The 22,272-nt window shown below is 47.5% G+C and overlaps 1 protein-coding gene across 4 annotated transcripts in view; it reads right to left on the bottom strand.

The window, feature by feature from the left end:
- The window catches only part of Zmynd8 (zinc finger MYND-type containing 8), a 110,332-nt gene that overhangs the window by 34,391 nt on the left and 53,669 nt on the right, over nt 1–22,272 (bottom strand). For 3 of the 4 annotated variants that reach the window (XM_051186174.1, XM_051186190.1, XM_051186182.1), the window contains 8 exons: nt 20,330–20,422; nt 19,112–19,199; nt 17,559–17,614; nt 14,341–14,418; nt 12,346–12,461; nt 11,681–11,758; nt 6,876–7,357; nt 26–166 (listed from right to left, as the gene is read on the bottom strand). In XM_051186174.1, the coding sequence (XP_051042131.1) occupies nt 26–166; nt 6,876–7,357; nt 11,681–11,758; nt 12,346–12,461; nt 14,341–14,418; nt 17,559–17,614; nt 19,112–19,199; nt 20,330–20,422 (1,132 nt within the window). The remainder of the gene's footprint in view (nt 1–25; nt 167–6,875; nt 7,358–11,680; nt 11,759–12,345; nt 12,462–14,340; nt 14,419–17,558; nt 17,615–19,111; nt 19,200–20,329; nt 20,423–22,272) is intronic. The other variant, XM_051186197.1, reaches the window with a different exon arrangement.

The raw sequence follows: 22,272 nt of genomic DNA, 5'->3' as shown, positions 1-22,272 counted from the left end.
ACACACATCTGGAAAAGCCACTGACCCAGGTTCAAATTCAGGATGCTCCCAGTGGTGGACGTCTTGTCTGTCTTCGTCATGATGGGTGTCGGTGCTTGCGGAGAGAAAGGCTTCGGGCTGCCAGACAGACTCCCTGCTTGCCCCGTCTTTGTGGAGGCTGGGGAAGCTGGAAAAGCACGTCATGGTTAGAAGCCAGCTTCACAAATCAGCAGTACTCACAGGTTTAGGACTGGGGACAGGAGAGAAGGCACAAGGTATTCTGCATGTGCAGCCCAGTGTCCTGGATGCCATCTGATTGGGAGAGTGGCCATGAACTGCCAACAAAGGGCTGTCACCAAACAACAGGGCAGCCAAGCTGGGCAGCCTATTAAACACAGAGCTCTTAAGACAATGGCTGAGCTACCATTGCAATTGCCTTAGCCCACTCACGGGTGTTAATCTCAGACAGTGACCACAGCAAACCCCTCCCATATCAAGACCATAGGTCAGAACCAGGCTTGCCAAAGGCATGGTGACCATTACAGAGAGTCCGAGGGGCGGCTCACAGCCTGCACCACCCTCTGACCAGTGATCCTAGGGAGTTCCAGCTCCTGGCTCAGGGTTTCTCGGGATACATGAAAGCTGGGTACAAGATACAGGGAGGAAAGAAGGTTTTGGCAAATTGTCTTCTTCCTTGGTGAGGTTCAAACTCCTACAGTACAGTAAGGACAGTAAGCCTCATGTCTGAGACTTTTAGACTTATTCTTAAAACGATTTCTGTCACTGACTTAGAGAGGCTAAGAGCTGTCTAAGGACCCACCCAGTCTGGACTTGTTATCTCCACACATTACTTCAGACATTTTTGGGACCGCCCAGCATGGCTCCTGGTCCCTGAAAACCTCAGCCTGAAGTCAGGAGATGCTGTGGCGATCTGGTCCTGACATGAACGGCCCAAGAAGGTAGGAAGCTAGATAGCATCCGAGAGTATAAAAAATGTAGGCCAGGTGTGGTGTTTCTGTAATCCCAGCAGAGGAGGCAGATGCAGGAAGATCAGGAGTTCAAGGCCATGCTCAGCTATAAGGCAGGTTGCAAGCCACGCAGCTTGCACAGTGAGACCTGCCTGCTCTGAGGCAGAGAGCTGGGCAGGTATGGTCTGAGTTCTGTGTATCAACGGGGGCGGGGGTGTGAGTATGTGTGAGTCTGGGGTAAGGTGAGATGTGTGAGTCCAGGGGCCCACTGGGACCATCCGGCATCGGATCCCTCACAACTGAAGAGACAGCAAGTGCAGAGCACACTCTTGGCCACCAAGCAACTTCTCCAGCCCTACAATTTAATTTCTAGCATAAGAGCATGGGGCTAGAGAGACCTGGACTCAGAGGTGGGTATTTAGGGTTCAAATCTCAGCCCTGATGACTTTAGGCCAGGTGCCTGTGTCTGCAGTTCCCTTGGAGAGAGGGACAGAAGAGAAAAGTACCCACACCCATCTGGTTAGAGTGAGAACCGAATCCAACCGTCAATCATGTCTAGGGCACCGGGCATCCAGGAAGTGTGGTGTCCACAGCACCTTACTAGACTTTGGTGTCACCATGGAAACCAGTGGTCCTTGCATCATCCTCACCGGCACCTGCTAGGCAACATGTGCAGGTAACTCTAGTTGCCATGACTAGGGACATGGGTTGCTACTGCTATCTGGTTACAGAAATACCCTACAAGGGACAGGAAATCCCCACCATGAAGAATTATCATCTAAGGGCTAAAGAGGGGGCTCAGCAATTGCTGTTCTTACAAAGGACCCGCATTCAATTATCATCGCCCACATGGCTGAACTCAGCCATTTTTAATTCTAGTTCCAGGAAATCTAACACTCTGTTCTGGCCTATGCGGGCAGGCATTAACACACACACACACACACACACACACACACACATCCATGTGTAACTACAGTCCCGGGGACCCTGACACCAATGTAAATAAATTAAAATTCCTTTAAAAATAAAAAAACACTTCTTAAAATAAACCTTAAACATAAATAAGAAAAAAGGATCCGGTCTCAAATGCCACTCCTGAGTTGAAAAAAACTACATGAATCAAGGAGCAAACGTGGAAATCCTTTCCCGCCTCTGGACATGAGGCTGAAATAACAATCAGATGCATGTTCACTCTCTTGGACAGTGTTCAACAAACATTAAAAATTATTTGAGAATGAAGTTTTATAAATATTAAATCCATTTTACCATAGGGATTAGCAGACTACGTGGCCTAGTCACCAGGCAGGCTGCCTTCCTTTCCCTGCGGTTGTTGCTGGGGTAATCACTATTACTTCCAAAGTACTGGAACAAACAGGTTGGCGTGCTTGCTACAGGGAAATGAGAAGAAGCGAGCCATGTGTGCATGTATAAGCATGCTTGTGGGGCAAGGCACGTGTGTACGTTTCGTGTACAAGTGTGTCATGATGACCTGAGGACAGTATTGGGTATTGTGCCCAGCATGCTGTCCACAATTTGCTTATTTGTTTTGTTTTTTGTTAGCTTCTCATTAGCCTAGAACTCCCCCAAAGTAGGCAGCCTCCTGCCCAGCACTGGGATTAACAAGCATGTACCACCATGCATGCCTAGCATTTTTACATGGGTTCCAGACATCGAATCAGGTCCCCGTGCTCACAAGACAATCACTTTATTGAGACATCTTGCCAGCCCCAAGTGAGGCATTTTAAAGCATGCATTACCAACAAAACTGCTACTAGAAGAATGCTTTAAATAATTCATTCACTGCCGTTTGAGATAGCTAAAAAAGATCGGGGAATGTAATGCCCCCAAGCATCAAAGACCTAGGCTTCTCTAGCTGTGTACTGAGTAAATAAGCAGGTCTATCAGGGCTCTGCTTGGGCCTTCAGGGATGTGATGAGGCTCAAGCATGAAGGGCAACAGAACCTCAAGCCAGCACTAAACAGCAAAACGTCACAGACTGCAAATGAGTGTGCCATGTTTCAAAAGTAAAAATGTAGGCCAGCTATAGGGCTCAGTGAGTAAAGGTGCTTGCCACCTACATGGTAGAAAGAAAGGACTGGATCTCATGAGTTGATATTTGACTACATCACATGTGCCATGACAAACCCATGCATACAAATTAATGAATGAAAGCATAGATCAGATATCAGTGGCATATGTCTTTAATCCCAGAATTCTGATTGCAGAACCAGGTAGATCTCTGTGAGTTCAAATCTAGCCTAAGGGGTTGGAGAGATGGCTCTGTGGTTAAGAGCACTTGTTGCTTTTGCAAGAGGACCTGGGTTTGGCTCCCAGCACCTACATGGTAGCTCTCAACCATCTATAACTCCAGTATCAGGGAAATCTGATGCCCTCCTCTGGCCTCTACAGGCAACATATGGTACATGGACACACAAAAACAAAACAACAACAAAAAAAAAATATTTCAGCCTAGTCTATATATTGAGTTCCAGGCTACCAGTCAGGTTTATAGAGTAAAACCCTGACCCTGTCTCCCAAAAACAAAAAAGTAAAATGCAGAGTGTGGCGAAACCTGCTGACACCCAGAGGATGCTACTCTGCTTGTGATAAAAATCAGACTTAAGGCCATTGTTTTCTGTGTATATTTGCTGTGGTGCTTATCACAGCAACAGACGGAAGCTAGAGGACATGGACACATTCGCACACACAAAATGAACCAGTACTTAAAGCCTGAATCTTCTCCTGCTGTACCAGCAATCTGGCCTTATTGCATCCACATTTGTATCAAGAGCTAGGTGACAAGAAGTCCCGTGCCGCTTTAGTTCAGGATTTGGGAACCTTCAGGTCATATGCCACTCATGAAGGAAGTAACCCTTCCTTAACAAAATACTAAAGAGCAACTCCTGGGGCCAGAGAGGCGTCGCAGCTGGTGAAGGCACTTGCCCTGAAGGCTGATGACCTGAGTTTAATTCCTGGGAACTAAGTGGTGGTGAGAACTGAGTCCAGCAAGATGTCCTGTGATCCCCACACATGTGCCACAGCAGACACAGGTGCATGCACGCCTACACACTCACACACAAGTGTGGAAGGCATCTGGGGAGGCATTGTGCACACCAGTGCCCATGAGCAGAAGCGCAGGGCGGGTCACACTGAGACAGAACACTGCTTCTCATTGCCCCGCTCCCCTCCCTTCATGGCTCTGAAGTGCCTGAGGTTCAACTTAATAGCACACCGTGTAACTCCTCGGGAGAGCTGGCCATAGGAGGGAGGGTTAGTAGTGACTTAAGTATTTGTCATAGACAGCTCTTTTATGACAACTATTGATTTCCCAATAAAAGGGAGTCTGTGCGAACACTTTCCCTCCTCCCTGACAGCAGCCCCACAGAGGAATGCAAAGACCAAAGCACCATTAGCTCAGAGGGCTTTGCAGGCTCAGGACGGGACCACAGCACACATTAACATTTCCACTGGGGTCTTTTGGCAACAGCTGGCAAATGCTGATGAAGCCCCATTTGCCCAAGCGGCCCCAATGAGGGGGTGGGATTGGTGTAGAAACCACTTTGGTTTGAGGCAAAAATGGGACCCAGGGCTGTGGCAGCTACAGGCTCCCTGATGAGCAGAGGGCTGCTTAGACAGCTTTATCTGCTTCTAGGATGAGAAACGGAGTGTCCCAAATAGAAAAATGGCATTGGGGCTAGTGAGACAATGCAGCAGGCAAAGGTTCTTGTCGTTGTGCCTGGTGACCTGAGTTCAAGAAGCAGAGGCCTGGCCTCAGCAAGCTGCCCTCTGACCTTGACATGAAGCAGGCATGCTCACCCACATGCATGCACACACACACACACACACACACAGGCAACACCCCTTTAATTCCAGCACGAGGGAAATGGAGGCAGGCAGAGATTGGATTTAAGGAGGACACCTGAGCTTATATGCTGAGCCCATCACAAGAAGAAACAAAAACCAAGGCTCTAAATTCTCCTGGTAACACATGGCCCATCACAGCATAATGGGTCCTCTGGATTCTGAAAGGTACTTCCATGCTTTTTCTATTTTATACTATGATAAATTTTTCTGGCATTTTGGATGGACCCCAGCCTGATCTCAACTGCATGGTCCCTAACTGTGGGGAAGTCTAAATGAAGATGCACATCTGCTTCTCGAACTGCTAACGGAAGAGGGAGAGAAGGCGGTGTAGGCCCGCTTCATGACCTGGGTGGGAAGTGTGCCACCTTGACAGGAAGGGCTTCTGATCCTTATAGTCTACAGTAACAGCTATGGGATCAATCTGTCCCCTGCCCCTGTGTGGCTTGCTATTTAAGAAGGGTATTTAACCTTGGAGTAGGGCACCAAAAATTCAATACTTCTTTTCTTCCTGGGCATGAGTGTTTTGCCTGCATTGTTTGTGCACCATGTCCATGCCCAGTGACCAAGGTCAGAAGAGAACACCAGAGCGCCTGGAACCGGAGTTACAGATGGTTGGGAGTTGCCGTGCAGGTAAAAAGAACTGAATCCAGCTGGTTGGCATGAGCAACCAGTACTCTTGACCATCCAGCCATCTCTCCAGCCCAACTCACAACTCAATAGTTCTTAAAGCATACACTTCAGTCTTCAGTGTTCAAACAACACCAATAAAGTTTTATTGAAACTCAGTATCAATGTCAACAGCTGCAGCCATGACCAAAACACAGAACCTACCCCCAAAATGTCGGTTGTGGGTCCCAGACGGGAAGGGGTACAATTTGTGAGAGTGAAGCCATTCTGAATGTCACCCCTTTTTCTTTTTTGAGGGTTTAGTTTTGTTTTTGTTTTATTTTTAGTATTTTTGAGATAGGCTTTCATGTGATCAAGACTGTTTTTACACTCCTGATCCTCCTACACAACCCCACCATGCCTGAGACATTTGCTAATCCTATAAGATGGCCATATAAAATGAAGTAAGGCTGGTTTTATATTTTTAGGATCGGGACTTTGAAGTCTAAGCTCTCACCTTTAAAAAAGTAAAAAACATCTCTCAATGAACAATTAATTGTCATAAGGCTTGATGTCACGCTAAACGACAGGCGTTCTTATATTCCTATAAAACTTTTTGGAAATGCAGAACAGGAGAGCAAAGGGGAGCTTGCACATGAAGATGCATATTTTATTATGCACTAACTTCGAGCCAATTTTTAAAAGGGCAACTGTGGTAGAGCCCACTTGTAATCCCAGCACCTGGAAGATGGAGGCAGAAGCATCAGTCAGAGACCAGCCTGCACCATCTCAGAAAGATAAACTTAACGAATATGAAATATGCGGTTCAATTTTGTGAAGAGTTTTTTCTACTTAAATCACCCCTTCATTGTACCCCTTCTCAGATCCATGGAGACAGCAGATTAGAAATCACCAGGAAAATAGTGCCATGGCCCAACTCATTCTGTCCTCAATAGAGCCCACAGGCAGCCAGTTAGGGTTGTCATGGTTACAGTGGGGAGACTAAGGTGTAAAGACATCAAATATGCTGCCCAAAGCCACATCGGCTTTGAGTGGAAAGCCTGGGAATAGACACTAGCACTAGCATCATCCCCAAAATGCAGCCTTGAAAGGTGTGCAGTAACTGGGAGATAAGTTCCACCTTGTTTTCACAACACCTGAGTTAACCTTACCATGAATGTATCGAAAACTAAGCTTCCGAGTACAAAATAATGAGAAAAAAACAGTCACAGAACACTGCTATGAAGAGCTAAGACGCCTTGATATTGGCCTTGAGCCCTACAAGGTTTCCGCCCATCTCCATCCCTTGTGGCTGGGATCTGTTACTCATTTAGCTAGTTCATCACAGTGCCCCATGATGGCTGTGTTGACCGGCTTGCTTGTACCCATGGGTGAGTCACCCAAGGAACCAGAGTGTGCCAAACAGCCTCCTACCCCACTCTCCCAACTGGGGCTGACCTGTGCTCTTATCAAGGAAGTCCATGGACTCCTCGCTGGCGCTGAAGTGGCTGGATGGGGCCTTCTTCTCGGGGTCCTGCTCCACGTCGGAGCCCGTGTGCACAGAAGAGTTCGTACTCGTAGGGGAGCGTGGCATGTCAGACAGGGAGATTCTGCGGCCTGCGCCCCCACTCAGAAGGGGCTTGCTGAGGAGGATCTTGGGAGATGCTGTCATGTCAAAATTGAGCTTCACCTTCTCCTGTTTGTCTGTCTTGGCAGTGCCGGCGCTGGGGTTGCTAGGATCGAGCAGCATTTGGTACTGGCTATTGGGGGTATAGGGTGTCCTGAACGGGGAATAATTAAAAACCCCAAACTTCCTCCGTATGTTCTCCACGTAAACTTCCATCTCTTGCATGGCGCTGTTGAAGATACTTTTAGTCTTTTTCACAGAAAAGGGGATTTCTTTAGACATGAGGTAGCAATTATTGATTGGAACCCAGGCTCTAGGAGGGCAAAAGAGAGAGACCAAGTCAGCTTCACTCATTTCCAAGATTGTTTATTCTTTTAATTTTCTTAATGCAACCCAAATTAGCCCAGCGGCCACCTGCCAAAACTCCTAAATGTGGGTTCTCCTTTTTAAATAAGCGGCTTGTTTTGAATGGTTAATGAATGATCCACTTCACAGAGGTATTAAGGATGGAACACGAACAACAAAACTTAGCCAGGATGTGAAAAGGGTTCATGCACTTGGCCATCTTAATCTGTTAGAAACACAATGGAGGCCTTCAAGATGGCTCAGCAGGTGAAAGCGCGTCTGCCAAGCCTAAGGCCCTGCGTTGGCAGACCCACATGAGGAAAGGGAGAAAGCCACCTCCCTCAAGTTGCCTTTTGGTCTTCACCCATGCGCTGTGGCACTCCCAGGCACGCACACAAAAGTGACCAAATAAATATTAAGAGGCAAAAATAAACAAAACGACAATCCCTTTGGTTTTCTGCTGTTTCAGAGTAAGAAAAACAGTCAAAGAGTCCTGCTTGCCACATCTGAAGCGGGCACATTTCCTGGGCCAGCTGAATGTGGATCCCCTCTCATTGCAATTCCAAACTCGGGACTATTCTTTGCAAGTCCATATTCCTACAAGGAGGTGCAAATTTCAGATTCATTTGAGACAGACTCTCACTACCTAAGTCCAGGTTGGCCTGCAACTCAGGATCATCCTTGCCTCCACCTCCTGAGGACCTTGCTAGGCCTGGCAGCTTATGAGAAAGCAAGCATGGGGTAAACTAAGTAGCCTTTGGCTCTGGGCTGGGCACTCTCCACCTGCTCCTCCAGGGAGGGAGGTGCCTTTCCCCTCTGTCAGCCCCCACACTCCAGGAAGTTTGCAGAGACCCTGAAACCAAAAGCATTGGTGATGCTTTTCCAGAACCGGAAACTCCCCATGACTCCCCCACCTCCTCCCATGACAGAAGGAAGGACAGAGAACACCCAACCACACTCCTGTGGATTAGGGACAACAGAACATCTCAATAGCTGCAATCCTAACTCTACAGTCTCAGTCTCCTTCATAACTTTTCCATGGAGACCAGGAACTCTAATGGTTCCTGAACCTCAAACTTAAGCCTGCCATAAAGCCACCAAATATGGTGGGAGCCAGAAGGAAAGAAGCCACTTGCTCCTGTAAGAGAGCTACGTTGTCAGCACTGACACAGAACTCTGGGCCCAACCTTTCTGGTCTCCCTGGTCTTTGAAGAGAAGCAAAAGGCATTGGAATCCAACATCTGAAGAGGAAATGGCACACAAGAAAGGAGCCTGTGCAGAGGCCAAGCTCAGCACAGAGCCAGGCTGCAAGTGAGACCCCCAACACACAACTGACTTCAGGTGCTAGAAGTGAGCAAATCCCTGTGTGCTAGGGACAGCTTGCTGCTGGGACCTGAAGATACTCATGTCTAAGAAATTGTTGCAAGCAGCCGCAAGAAGAGACAGGGCTCTGGGCGGGGTAAGGGAGCAGTGAGAGCCACCAGAGTCACCAGGGCTGCCCCAGACACTCCCCGCCTAGGAGAAACAACTCCAAGAAAGCAAACTCCTGAGTCAGCACCAGGGGCTTCCCTGCCAGGAGCCACAAGCCAAGGTCCTTGCCCTTGCAAGGGCCATAACTGGCCCCCAACATCCCCTCCCCTACCTCCCTTCCCTACCCCCCAAGTGTCTTAAGGGCCCTAAACAAAAACAAGCTTTTTCCTCAAAAGGGGATGAGATTCTGTTTCCTCATCACAGAAGGCCTCGGGGAGGGGCCGCCACAGCAGCCTGAGTGCTGCTCTCTCCCCAGGGGCCCTGGGCACAGCACTGCCCTCTCTTGGCTTCCGCTTTCTCACCAGGAAGACTGAGGTGAAAGCAGCAACTTCAAAGAGTAGCAAAGTGCCTGGTGTCTGTAACACCAAACCCTCAGGAGGCTGAGGCAGAGGAAACACAAGTTCAAGGCTAGCCTGGCTACAACGAGGCCCTGCTCAACTACACAGAAGGCACATGGTGGCTAACAGGTATTTTCCCTAAGGCCTTGCGATCATTTGAACTAAGAGTTTCTTATAATTTTAGATAATGGTACATATGTCTGAGACCACACAAACAATTCTTTTGAAAGATAAAAAGCATGCCGGGCATGGTGGCACACGCCTTTACTACCAGCAGCACTGCTTCAATCCTAGCATTAAGGAGGCAGAGGCAGGCGGATCTCTGTGAGTTCAAGGCCAGCCTGGTCTACAGAGCAAGTTCTAGGACAGCAAAGGCTACAGAGAAAACCTGTCTCGAAAAACAAAACAAAAAAGAAAAGTCTTCACACAATCCCATGACTTTTGCCAGAGCCTCCATAGGCTTATTCTCAGGCTAAGCAACTACAAGCTGAGTGAGGGCTTCTGGGATGTGTCTTAGCCTGACCTAGATCACTGTTAACATGCCTAGGTTTTCACAGCTATGGGGCCTGATGTATGCCTCCCATGGCTCCCTGCATCACCACGGTTACCTCACACTTTAGCAGAGCAGACTGTAGATGTGCCTGCCTGGGTTGGTTTTCATACGTCGGGAGTGGTGGCACAAGCCCTCGATCCCAGCGCTCGAGGCAGAGGCACTCTGAGAGTTCCAGGACAGCCACGGCTACGCAGAGAAACCCTGTGATGATGATGAAGAAGAGGAGGAGGGGGAGGGGGAGGAGGGGAAGAGGGAGGAGGGGTCCCTGTCTGGGAAGCAAGAATTCATTCCCATGGGGAGAATCTGTACACCAGCTCCCAGTGACAGGTACACCATGGGCCTCCGAAGTGTTGGTACCAGAGAAGTAAGGACTATTCACACATCCACAGCAGGCCCACCTTGCCCAAACTGAACCCTGCAGAGGAAATAGGAAACACTACAGATAAACCGAGAAGGATGGGGATGTTGCGGGAGAACAGGAAAGCTCCCAGCTTTCAGACAACTGGCTCTAGGCCAGCTCCCAGCCAAAACCAAGGGAAGAACTATACATCTACGACAACCGCCTTGGCATGGAGGACAAGCAATGCTTTTGGGGCCTGTAATGCCCCCAAGGTCAACTTTAATGGCAGGCTGACAGGAAGGTCATAGTAGAAGAAACAGAGCCAGGAGCTCTGTGAGACAGGAACCATTTGGTAAATGGGGACACCCTGCTAGGCCACCCACTAATGTACACCCCTGTAGGTGAATCCACAGTGCTGTCCCACAGAGAAACCTTCACCTATTAAGATATGAACACAAGCCTGGGCAGTGGTGGCACACGCCTTTGATCCCTGCACTCGAGGAGCAGAGGCAAGTGGATCTCTGTGAGTTCAAGACCAGCCTGGTCTACAGAGCAAGTGCCAGGACAGGCTCCAAAGCTACACAGAGAAACCCTGTCTCAAAAAAAAAAAAAAAAAAAAAAAAAAAAAATGAACACAAGTGCTCTGTGATGAGATGCATAAGGCACAGCCAGCCACCAGCTCCTCCTGCTATCAGAACAGAAAGAAAACCCTCACTCTCCTCCAAACACCCAGCTCAAACCACTTAATTATAGCATAGCCTCTGCAGGCACAGCCCTCCACTGCCTCCGCCCCTCCAGCTCTGTGGACAGCTTCACACCAAGCCATTTCCTACAGATGGGAGATAGCTAGCCTAGCAGCCCACTTGGACAAGTATCTGCCTGCTAGCTATTGCACTGCAGCCTGGAAACAGCCCGGGGAAACACATTCCCGAAATGAAGGAATGCTGAAGTTCAGGATAGGACTGGATGGAGAGGGCCTGGGGATACAGCTCACTTGGTAGAGAGTTTGGCTAGCATGCAGGAAGCCCTGAGCTCCATCAGAACACCAGATATCAAGGTGTATGCCTGGAATTCCAGCACTCGGATGGAGAGGAAGATCGGGAGCTCAGGGTCACCTTCTAATGCAAAACAAATTGAGAGCAGCCTAGGCTACGTGAGCCCCTGAGGGGGTGGGGGGAGTTAGAGATGGGAGGGTCAAAATAGAAGTGTGACAGACACTCCCTGCCAAAGCCACCCCTATTCCCCTGACAAAGAGACCTGCTGGGATTTCTGTAAGAAACTGGATCTCTCAAATGAATTTTTTCCTTTTACTCAAAAAGCCAGGTGAAAACTTATGCTATGTGAGATGCCTGTATCACTAAAAATATGCATATGGTGTGGTACATGACTTTAACTCCTATGCACTCCCTCGCATGCCCTCTCGAAATGCTTTTGGGGGGGCGGGGAGGGGAGCTCTGCAGGAACCTTTGCTTCATTTAATCATAAGGTAACTTGTTGAAAGGGAACGCGTTAAGCAGCACCTCTGACTACCTGTTGTTCGCAGGCAGGCGGGGCGCCAAGGCAATGGGAGCTGCTGTTAGCTGGAATGACTCCATAACTCCATTCAGCCTGTGTGGGAACGAAAGGGGAGGGTGGGGAGGCTTGCGAGGGAGGGTTCACACCTGTCAAAACATCATCCCCCCCTGTCATTTCCCATTTTAGATACAGAGAAGGGGGAATGGGGAGACTACTCCACCTAATGCTAAGAGAACCATTTAGCGGCAATCTAGAAAACTACCTCAGTCCCTAAAAGCATGACTTTTAAAAGTAATTTGCACAGAGGTTTAATTTACTCCAGAAAACAAAATAAATAAAAAACTGCATATCAAACAGCAGCACTTCACACAGCCATGGAACTCGCTCCCAGCCAGATCCATCAACAGAACCATGGAGGCGTGATTCTTTCCTAAGACTCTTAAAGCCACCGAGTGAAGCCCTCCCCTCACTGCGCCTAACACAGAACCGGTAAACGTTATTTGCCAACACTCGACCAACGGTTGTTATGACAATGAATCAAACAACAGCTACAGTCGTTACTAATAAAAGGCAGAATTTGCTTTTAAAAACAGCACAAACAACAGCCAGATGCTCCGCCACCTTTAAGATCTGATGTTAGTACCCAGGGTTCCACTCGGAGCCTGTTCTTAAACTCCCACCTGTCATGTTGTCCAAAGAAACGGGCATCAACCTGCCCATCTTTGTCCCTCAGAGCTTTCGCTGGCCAGAAGGGGAACCCTTTCAGTTTTGCCCAGACCAAAGGGTGCGGATTGCTCTAGAAGAAGAACAAAAGGCAGAGTTGGCATTAGATTTGGCAGCAAGACACACAGTAAAGTCTGAAAGGTAATCTGAACGCAGGGAGATAGGAAGGAATGCAGGCCCGGTTGCTTAGGTTTTTGTCAACTTGATACAAGCTTACGTCACCCTGGAAAAGGGGTCACGGTGAGAAAAGGCCTCCCTCAGACTGGCCTGCAGGGGTATTTCTTGATTAATGGCTGATATGGGAGGGGATTAGGCCACTGGAGGGTGGGGCCACCCCTGAACCGGTGGTCCTGGGTGTGTAAGAAAGCAGGCAGAGTAAGCCATGAGGAGCAAGCCAGTGAGCAGCCCCCCTCCTCTAAGGCCTTTGCTTTGGGTCCTGCTCTGACTTCCTTGGATGACGCTGTAAAATGACATAAACCCTTTCCTCCCTGAGTCGCTTTTGGCCATGGTGTTTATCACAGTAATTAGAAGGCAAAACGGGACACAAGTCAAACATGGAAAGAAGACAGCTGCAAGCAGGGTCCTCACACGTGTCCCTCGGTGGGGTGCAGCCTGGACACAGCTGGGGAGGGCCTTAAAAGTTGGAAGTGAGCCTGGCATGGTGGCACAAGCCTTTAATCCCAGCACTCAGGAGACAGAGGCAGGCGGATACCTGAGTCCACGGCCAGCCTGTTCTACTGAGTGAGTTCCAGGACAGCCACAGCTACACAGAGAAAGCCTGTCTTTAAGAAAAAGAAATGTTGAAACATTGAAAGGAATCAGGCTTGGGTCCTGGCTCTACTCATTATTACGACAGTGACAATGAGTAAGAAAAGCCACCTCTCTAGGTACCATAGAAACAGCCAACACTCAGTCTGTGCTGTTTGGACAGTAGGCGAGTAAGCTGCAGGGACCACTCATCTGTGGGGGATACTGCAGTCCATATGCTGCTCTTTATCTCCAGAGGCAAGACGAAGCCTGAGCTATGCTTTAACAGTCACTTGTCCAGTCTTGTCCTCTCCAGCCCTCCACCCTGCCTCTCTCATATACCAGTCACTCCACCCCACAGTACACGTCTCTGTAAAATAATAGTTCTCAACCTATGGGTCTTGACCCTTTTGGGGAACCGAATGGCCCTTTCACAGGGGTTGTCTAAGACCATCAGAAAACACAGGTATTTTACATTATGACTCACAACAGTAGCAAAATTACACTTATGGCGTGGCCACAAAATAACTCTATGGTTGGGGGTCACCGCAACATGAAGAATTGTATATTAAAGGGTTACAGCATCAGGAAGGTTGAGAACCACTGCTTAAAACGTACTGGATTTGCCCTGTGGTAGTGGCACACGCCTTTAATCATAGCACTCAGGAAGCAGAGACAGGCGTATCTCTGTGAGTTCTAGGCCAGCCTGGTCTACAAAGTAAGTTCCAGGACACTCAGGGATATGCAGAGAAACCCTGTCTCAGAAGAAAAAAAGAAATTACTGGATTCAATCAACTCCCAACACTGTAGGAGAAACAGAAGTCCAAGATGGTGACTTTGCCACACATAAAATAACAATCTCTCGGGAGAGACTAAGGCAAAGGTCTTAAAACAGACCCGACAAGATTTAAAAATGACACAGCAAACTGCAGACTGACTCTGACACATCCTATGACCTGCATCACACTTGCTACATGCCTCTTTTGAGTCAACCTAGTTACCAGAACATTTAACTCTGGAACAAAACACTTCAGCCCAAGAGGGTTCACCCAAGGCCAGTTCGTTCTATTGTGCCCTGACTTTTTCAGAACTTATGTAAAACTTCCCAACCTCATCTCATGAATCCCTGGAGAGGGGCCTCTTGGTGCAGCCACCGAAGGCACCAGAGTTGCAAGAGTGAAATAAAGGGATCTCGTCCAACTTACACAGGGTTCACAGAACCAGTTGTCTCGTTTTTGGCAAGCAGCAAGATAACATTCTGGACATACTTCAATTTCATTCATCTGCAAGGCAAGAATACATTAGAGTAGGGAGCCCCGGGGAGGGCCTCACATCTGGCAGCCCTCAGTAAATCCGATATTTAAGTGCTTGTACTTTGATTTCAAGGTCAGATTTTCTTCTTTGGGTTTCTCTCCTGTATTAGGAGCAACAAGATAGCCAATAGAATCTTACCAGGTAGCCCAGGCTAGCCCCAAGGTGATCAAGGGAGTCTTTTGCCTCCGCCTCCCAAGGGCTGGGATGAGAGGTTCATAACAGTACACAGAACACAACACAGTTTGCTTAGTAATTTTCTTTCGCGCGCACGTGTGTGTGTGTGTGTGTGTGTGTGTGTGTGTGTGTGTGTGTGTGTGTTTGTGCACACATGCGCTCTTAACCACTGAGTCATTTCTCCAGTCCCCTGGCTTGATGATACTCAAAAGTTAAAAACTCTTTGAAGATGAAACCAACTACTGGTCAACACTCTGCTTCATGTAAGTGTTTCTCACCAAACCTGGAACTCACCAATTTGGCTAAGGGGATGTTGAGCAAAGCCTCCTATAGCTACCTTCCCCAGTCCTGCAAGTACAAGCATACGCTGTCATGCCTGGGCTTTTACACAGTGCTGAGGATCAAACATTGATCCTCATACTTGCACTGAACAGATGCTGCGAGCTGAGCTGTATCCACAGCCCCAGCCTCCATTCAACTCCCAATGCCGTTCCCTGAACATCCAGCCTAGTTCACACCCTACCCAACACCCAGAAGGGACTGCAACACACCTCAGCCACACCTCAGCCTGAGCTTGCCTATCTCTTACCAGCAGTTTCCAGAAACCTCTGTCACACTAGTAGCTCTGTTTGGCATATTCGCCCCTACTCAACTATGAAAATAACTTGGTAATATCTAGAGGCATTCTGGTTGTCACAAGAGGGAATTCTCCATCCTCAAATGCCAGCAGGGCTAAGCTGAGAAATTAACAAAAAACCTTCAACAACTGCTAGGTTACATCCAGGCCATGTGTGATCTGACCTCCACCACCTCCGGAATTGCAGCTGGACCATTTTTGTCTGGAATCCCTGCTTTCCACCTTCCCCGTGCCCCATGCTCAATTTCTACATCACTGTCCAGAGAAGTCAACCATGACCACTGTCACCTACATCATTTGCAATAATGACAACCAGAACATTCAACCACACAGGGGCTGTCCCCCTTCCTTTTTAAGATGATACATTTGGGGAAGTGGACAGCAGACTTCGAACCAATGGCCTCAAACTGAAGACAGTGTCTAGCATGCACTAGAGCAGAGGCTTCAGAAAACAACAGCCTGTGCCTCTGGGCCTGCATCTCTTCCGGCACAACAGAATCCACACAGCAGTAAATTCCACAGACTAGCGTGCCTTCCCTCTCCATGTGCCATGGCATCTACAGTTACACCATCTTAAACACAACCAGACCCGAGTCTTCCAGGCTGGGAATGCATTTACTCCTCACAAGTGGGACAAGGACAGACTACTGTCATCTCACCTTAAAGTTTGGAGGAAAGGGATGAAGCCCTCAAAATTCAAGTAATCTACCCCAGAGTTCACAGTGGCAGAGAGATAAGGCAAGGATCTGAACCCAGGCAGCAGATCTCCAAGCCTATGAGTCTCCTCAACGCACTTGAGAGGCTATTACCTTCCCAGAATTGATGGCTCGCATTTCTCTTTGTGTCCTGTCTCTTCACAGGACCCATGCTCCGTGATGTCTTCATCTTATAACACATATCCATCCCCGACCTCCATCCCTCCTGAGCCAGCTTAACTGGAGACTGAAGGAAATGAGTGAGGGGGGATTGGCTTTCTCTAGCACACCACTCACAGTACTCCAAAGGTTATATACAGTGAGGGGTCCGTCACGACTCGCTACCAACAGTCATGCATGCAAGCAAACTGTTCTGGGATTACATGGAGGAAACAGATACTATAACATATAATTTTTATATTTAGATGGGCTCGACAGGCAGCTCAGAGGTTAAAAGTGCTGTGTTTGTCAACACCTTGGGTTCAGTTTCCAGCACCCACCACAGGAAGCCTGAAACCACATGTAACCAAATGCCCCTCCCCCCCCCACATCTGTAAACCCATGATGTCCATAAATACACTGGCACCCATATATACATAAATATATGAACAGGGGGCTAGAGAGATGGCAACAGCAGTTAAAACCACTGACTACTCTTCCAGAGGACCCAGGTTCAATTCCCAACACCCACATGGCCACTAATTACTGTATGTAACTTTGAGACATACAGTCATACATGCAGGCAAAACACCAATGCACATAAAATACAAAGAAATAAATTTCTTTTAAAAATAAAATAAATAGCCGGGCATGGTGGCACATACCTTTTAACCCAACACTCAGGATGCAGAGGCAGAAACATCTCTGTGAGTTCAAGGCCAGCCTGGTCTACATAGTGAGTTCCTAAGCTGGAAAGAACACACGCTACCACATAGTTCCACCTCAGACTGGTACCCTCACTGTCACAGCCATTGTGGAAAGCAGTTAAGAAATATCCACTAACTAGCAGAGACATCCAATTGACCTTAGGACACATTGTTACCTATGCATTTCATGCCTGAGAACCACACAATCAATGGGGGGGGGGGGGGAAATGCGTGGACACCATCATGGCCAGGCAATGTGACAGGAGCCATAGCATAGTGGAAATAGCATCCTGGAAATAGGGTGGCAGAGACCAGCATGATCTACATAGCAAGTTCATAGGCTAAATGATAAGAACTCTATTTTCAAAAAAAAAAAAAAAAGAGAGAGGAGGAGGAAGAGATACTTTATAAGTTTATCCCCTTCAGTCAAAACCACAAACCTCTGTAAAAGGAATGACCCCATGGAACTTTGCCAACAGGCAAAAGTCGAAAACTGACAGATTGACAGCCGAGAGAACTCAGAATTCCCTGTACCAAAAATCAGTCCCATCCCCTTTAAATCACTGTGGAACTAACTAGCTCCTATACCATCGGGGACACCTCTATTCTGCTTTCACACGCTTAAAGAGACAACAGGCTGCATACAACACAGTGAACACAAAAGTCATGGTAGCCACCCACCCAGCTGCCCTGTGCCTCGAGAAGACCCCTACACCACACAGACAGGAAGCACGTACCTCATGCTCACAGATTTTGATGACGACTTTTGCTATTTGCGTCAACTTGTGATTTCCTGAGGGAGTAAGAAAACTGGATTACTTCAAAGGCAAACAACCAGCCTCGTGCCTAGGGATTACACTTACATTAGCTAGCAATTTTAAAACTTGGTTTCCCCCCCCAGATTCACCGTTTAACGGCTTAAAAAACCCAGGTTTCAGGCTTCCAACACTGATTCACATTATTGACCAAGCTTTGTCATCATCTTGCAACTGAACAGTTGCTGTGGAATTCCCTATAGATGGGGTTAATATTTCAAAGTACTCTGACAGTCTAAAGGTTATAATTACCAAAAAGGAGCCTGCTTTAACCCTATAATCCCAGAACACAAAGCAAAAAGGAAATGGAGCGTCTGGAGCCCAGCAAAGACTCCACTGGAAGCAGTGTAGGACCACAGATGAGGAGATTCTCGTTTTACTTAATGACTAAGGCAAAGTCAGAAGGCCCTGCCAGAACTCTTAGCTAATGACCTACACACCTAGCCCGGAGGTAACACCAAGCTTTTCTGATTTGCACTAAAGCAGAGGTCATGATAGCCAAATGACTGTGCTCTCTGATCCTAACAGTATTTTCAGAAAGTGTAAATGTGTTGGTATGAGGCGATGGCTCAGTCAGCATGTGCATACCTCAAAAACATAAGGATTCCACAGCCAGTCATTCAAGCCTAATTAGCCATCTACAAACCTGAGAAGGCACTGTCCCAGAAGATGAGGAAAAACGAAAATAGATGGTACCTGAGGTGGAACCTGGGACTGACTTCAGGCCTCGAACGAACACACACACACACACACACACACACACACACACACACACACACACACACACTCGTGTCCAACCACACACCCACTCCCACACCTTCCCCACACACACACCTACAGGAAGGATTATTCATCCAAACACACACACACAGCTATTACTCATCCAAAAGCAAACACACAGCTATGAACTAAACTAAACAGCAGTGCACAGGAAGAAACCTGTTAATGGCACCCTCTGCAGACCTGTAAGCACCGCTGTCCTCAATCCACCCCACACCACTGGCCATCCTAGTTGGAGCAGGTGTTATGCTCATCCACCAGAGCCAAGCATGTTTGTATGATCTGATAATCAGGGCTCAGTATCAATTTCGTGCTTAGTTTGCTCTGCAAGTGCTTTGAGACAGAGTCCCTCACTGAACCTGCAGCTCACTATTCTGAGAGTTCTAGAGTGCCCTGTCTCTACACTCCCAGTGTTGGTGTGACACCTGGCTTTTACACGGGCATTGGAAATGGATTTCCAGACCTTAATGACCCAGACACAGAAACCTAACACTATTTTCAATATTCTTTTCAATTATGTGTATGGGGGGGGGGGGCGCGTATATGTGAATGCAGATGGCTGCAGAAAACGGAAGAGAATTGGATCCCTTGGAGTGGGGACACCTGATTGATTTCATCAGCGGGCAGGAAACTAGGGCAGAAGACTGCCACGCCCATATCGCGCTATCTTCCTCGGGGACCTCCAAGCTACTCACCCCCATTGTAGATAATGCAGTTGTGCAGGATCCACTTGGCGTCAGCTAGGAAGGCTTCCGTGCAGCCGTACATCTTCTTTTTTGCATTCTGGGAGAAGAAGCCAGAGAGCCGTATGACCATTGAAGTTGATACAGGCAGCAGTGCTAACACCTAGGTCCCCTATGCCTGTCATAGAAGCCATCTGCTGAATTAATAAGTGCTCTCTGACTCATTTCCCAGGATGCTCTTAGGTTCAAGATCTATAACCCTATAAAATGCACTCGGAGTCATCACAGGGCCTTGAACATGGTCATCTTGAAGATGATGTCATTTATTCAGCAGTGTCATCCAATGAAGGGCACAGTTCATATAACTGAACATCACTACTAATAAAGTCACTGTATCACATGCCTCTCCCAAAAATCCAATGAGGGACTTCTAACAATGTGAGGAAACTGAGGGATGACAATGTGAAGACACCTCATACCTCCCCACTCCCCCACCCCACCTGAAGTTGGAATTCCAACCCTGTTTTTTTTTTTTTTTTTTTTTTTTAATGCCTTCTCTTTCTGGCACACTGCTTTTGGGGGGATTATTAATGCAGACATTATGGCATCATGTTCTGCTTAATGGATGCCTTTCTTACAGAATTGGGGATCAAAAAGAAAGCCTTGTACAGGCAATGCCAGGCCAGCCCCAGCCCCACAAAAATGTGTTTCAATCCCCTATTTAGCTGCAGAGTTGGGAAATCTGCATGAGGATAGTGGGCTCAAGCAGAGTGCTTCAAGTGTGATTTTCACAGTGGAATTCTAGCACAAGCTCTTCAGGCATTAAAGAAACAGCCTGATGGGCAAAGGGAATTCAGTTCTAAGAAGCCCCTTTAACGATAATCTGGAGGTTTCCAAACACGTCATTTCTCCTCCTCCTTCCCACTATTCTCATTAGTGCCTCGGAAAGAGGAAGTGAGAAGCCAATCAATCAAGTCACTAATTCTGAGAGGCGGGGACTATCCCTCTCAAAAGCACTGCCTGTGGATTTCAACAATCGCCTGTGCTCCCCTCCCCCTGGGGGAGGTCACGGAGGAAGGGCATGTAGGAAAAGAGATTGACCCGAATCAAACGGAGCAGGATAATGTCCCCCATGAAAAAATCTAACTGGAGCTTGGCCAGAGAAAGACAAAAGCCTTAGCCATCTCAACAGCTGTGCTACCTCAGCCAGGCCCTATAATAGAGGCCAACCTTTTCCAATGTACAAAGGTCCATGGGGTGGAAAATGTATTCTGCATAGTCAGGATGCTGCTCCAAGGGAACGGGCTTCTGGAATGCATCTGTCTGTAAGAGAAAAAGACGGTTGCACAGGCAAAAACCATCACTGCTCTGGAGACCACGCATGGACAGTAAAGGGTGCTGAAAACTAGACACACTTTCACAGGTCTAGCAACAGCCACAAAAGATGACCTCAAAAAGTTTATGGTGACCCATCTTCTAATTCCACTGACAGAGTACTGGGCCTGGCTGAATGGGTCTGGTTTTGTTATTTGTTGTGATTTCCGTGCCCTCTTGCGTTAAGGTTAACAATCACAACATTGTAAGCCACTTTAGGCCTCTAAAGGACACTTGCTGTGTGGTCTACTTGATGGTAAAATGGTGCTGACTCAGCAAAAAAAAAAAAAAATAGTTCCCTAGGTGTGAGCATAGGGTGTGACCTGGGGTAAAACATACAAAATGAGATTCTGTTGCTCCCTCAATGAGCTGGCTGAGCAAGTTTTTGATCTTACCTACTTAAGGCATCAGCTCAAGGGGCAATGTACAGGGCAGGGCAGGTATTCACTTCTCAATGTAAAGATGCCAGAAAGAGATGCGAGACAGATGGCTCTGTGTTTAAGAGCGCTTTTACTCCTCCGGAGGACTCAAGTTCGGATCCCACACCCACACTGGCCAGCTCCAGGGGATCTGATGCCCTCGTCTGGCCACCTTGGCACTACACACAAGTAGGGCACGCGCGCACACACACACACACACACACACAAACACAACCTTTAAAGAAATATAACACCAAAAGGTTTGATTGAATGCTAATTTACACTCAAGCAAGGCAACTAAGTAGCTCTCTACCTGACACTGGCCTATGTCATCTAGAACGAAAGTCTGACTACTATAAAATGTTAGAAAGATGACTCTGTGGAAGGAATGTAATTCTGTGACAGAGATCTTGCCTGACTCTACACACACACACACACACACACACACACACACACACACACACACTTGGGGTGGGGCTGCAGCCCAGTGGTACAACACTTATCTAGCATGGGAAAGGTTCTGGGTTCAATCTCCAGCACCTTACCTCAAAACAAAGATAACTTCCACCAAATAATCTGGTCAAGATGATCCTTTTATATAGAAGATCTTTAGCAGACACAGTTTATAGACTAAAAGAGTCAGAAGCAACTCCTCACCACATTTAACCTAAAAATCACTCCAAAGTAAAAACATAAAGATCTTCTTTTTTGCTTGGTACCGAATTCTGGCTATACACTTTACTCCCAAGAAAGATAGTTTCCCATTTTAACAACAGCCAACTGGAAGGGTCTGGATGTTTTTCCAAAGACAACAACAAATTTCAGGATTCTTCTCCAAGAAAAAGTTGGCTTCTATTTTGTGTATTATTACATCTACTTATTTAGTGTGTGAGTGTGTGTGTGTGTGTGTGTGTGTACACAAATCAAGAGACAACTTTGGGGAACTAGTTTTCTACTATCATACAGAACCTGGGGATGGAACCCTGTTCAACAGACTTCAAAGCAAGTATCTTTACCTACTGAGCCGTGTTTTGTTTTTGAAAGAGGTTTAATGGGCGAGCCCTAACCCTGAGTCTACATGTCTGTGAACTTAGAAAATAAACAAAGAGGAATTTCACTAGAAAATAAGGTGTTTTTGCACAAACAGGAGGGGGACCCTGCCCAAAATGTTGCTTGAATTCACCTGTAGGGAAAATGCAGTAAGCAATTTTAATGTCTTGAGGCAATGGGAGAAAGGGGGTTTCTGTGCCAGAGCCTTGCTGTGGCCCTGGCTAGACTAAAATCTGCTTAGGAGAGCAAGGTAGCCTTGAACTTCCGCCTCCCCAAGTGCTGGGACATAGGCATGTGTCATCAAGACTAGGTTTAATGTTTAAAAAAAAA

The sequence above is a fragment of the Phodopus roborovskii genome, unplaced genomic scaffold, assembly GCF_943737965.1.
Source record: "Phodopus roborovskii unplaced genomic scaffold, PHOROB, whole genome shotgun sequence".
Lineage (NCBI taxonomy): Eukaryota > Metazoa > Chordata > Mammalia > Rodentia > Cricetidae > Phodopus > Phodopus roborovskii.
The sequence above is the reverse complement of the archived record's forward strand: the minus strand, read 5'-3'. Positions and strand labels throughout refer to the sequence as shown.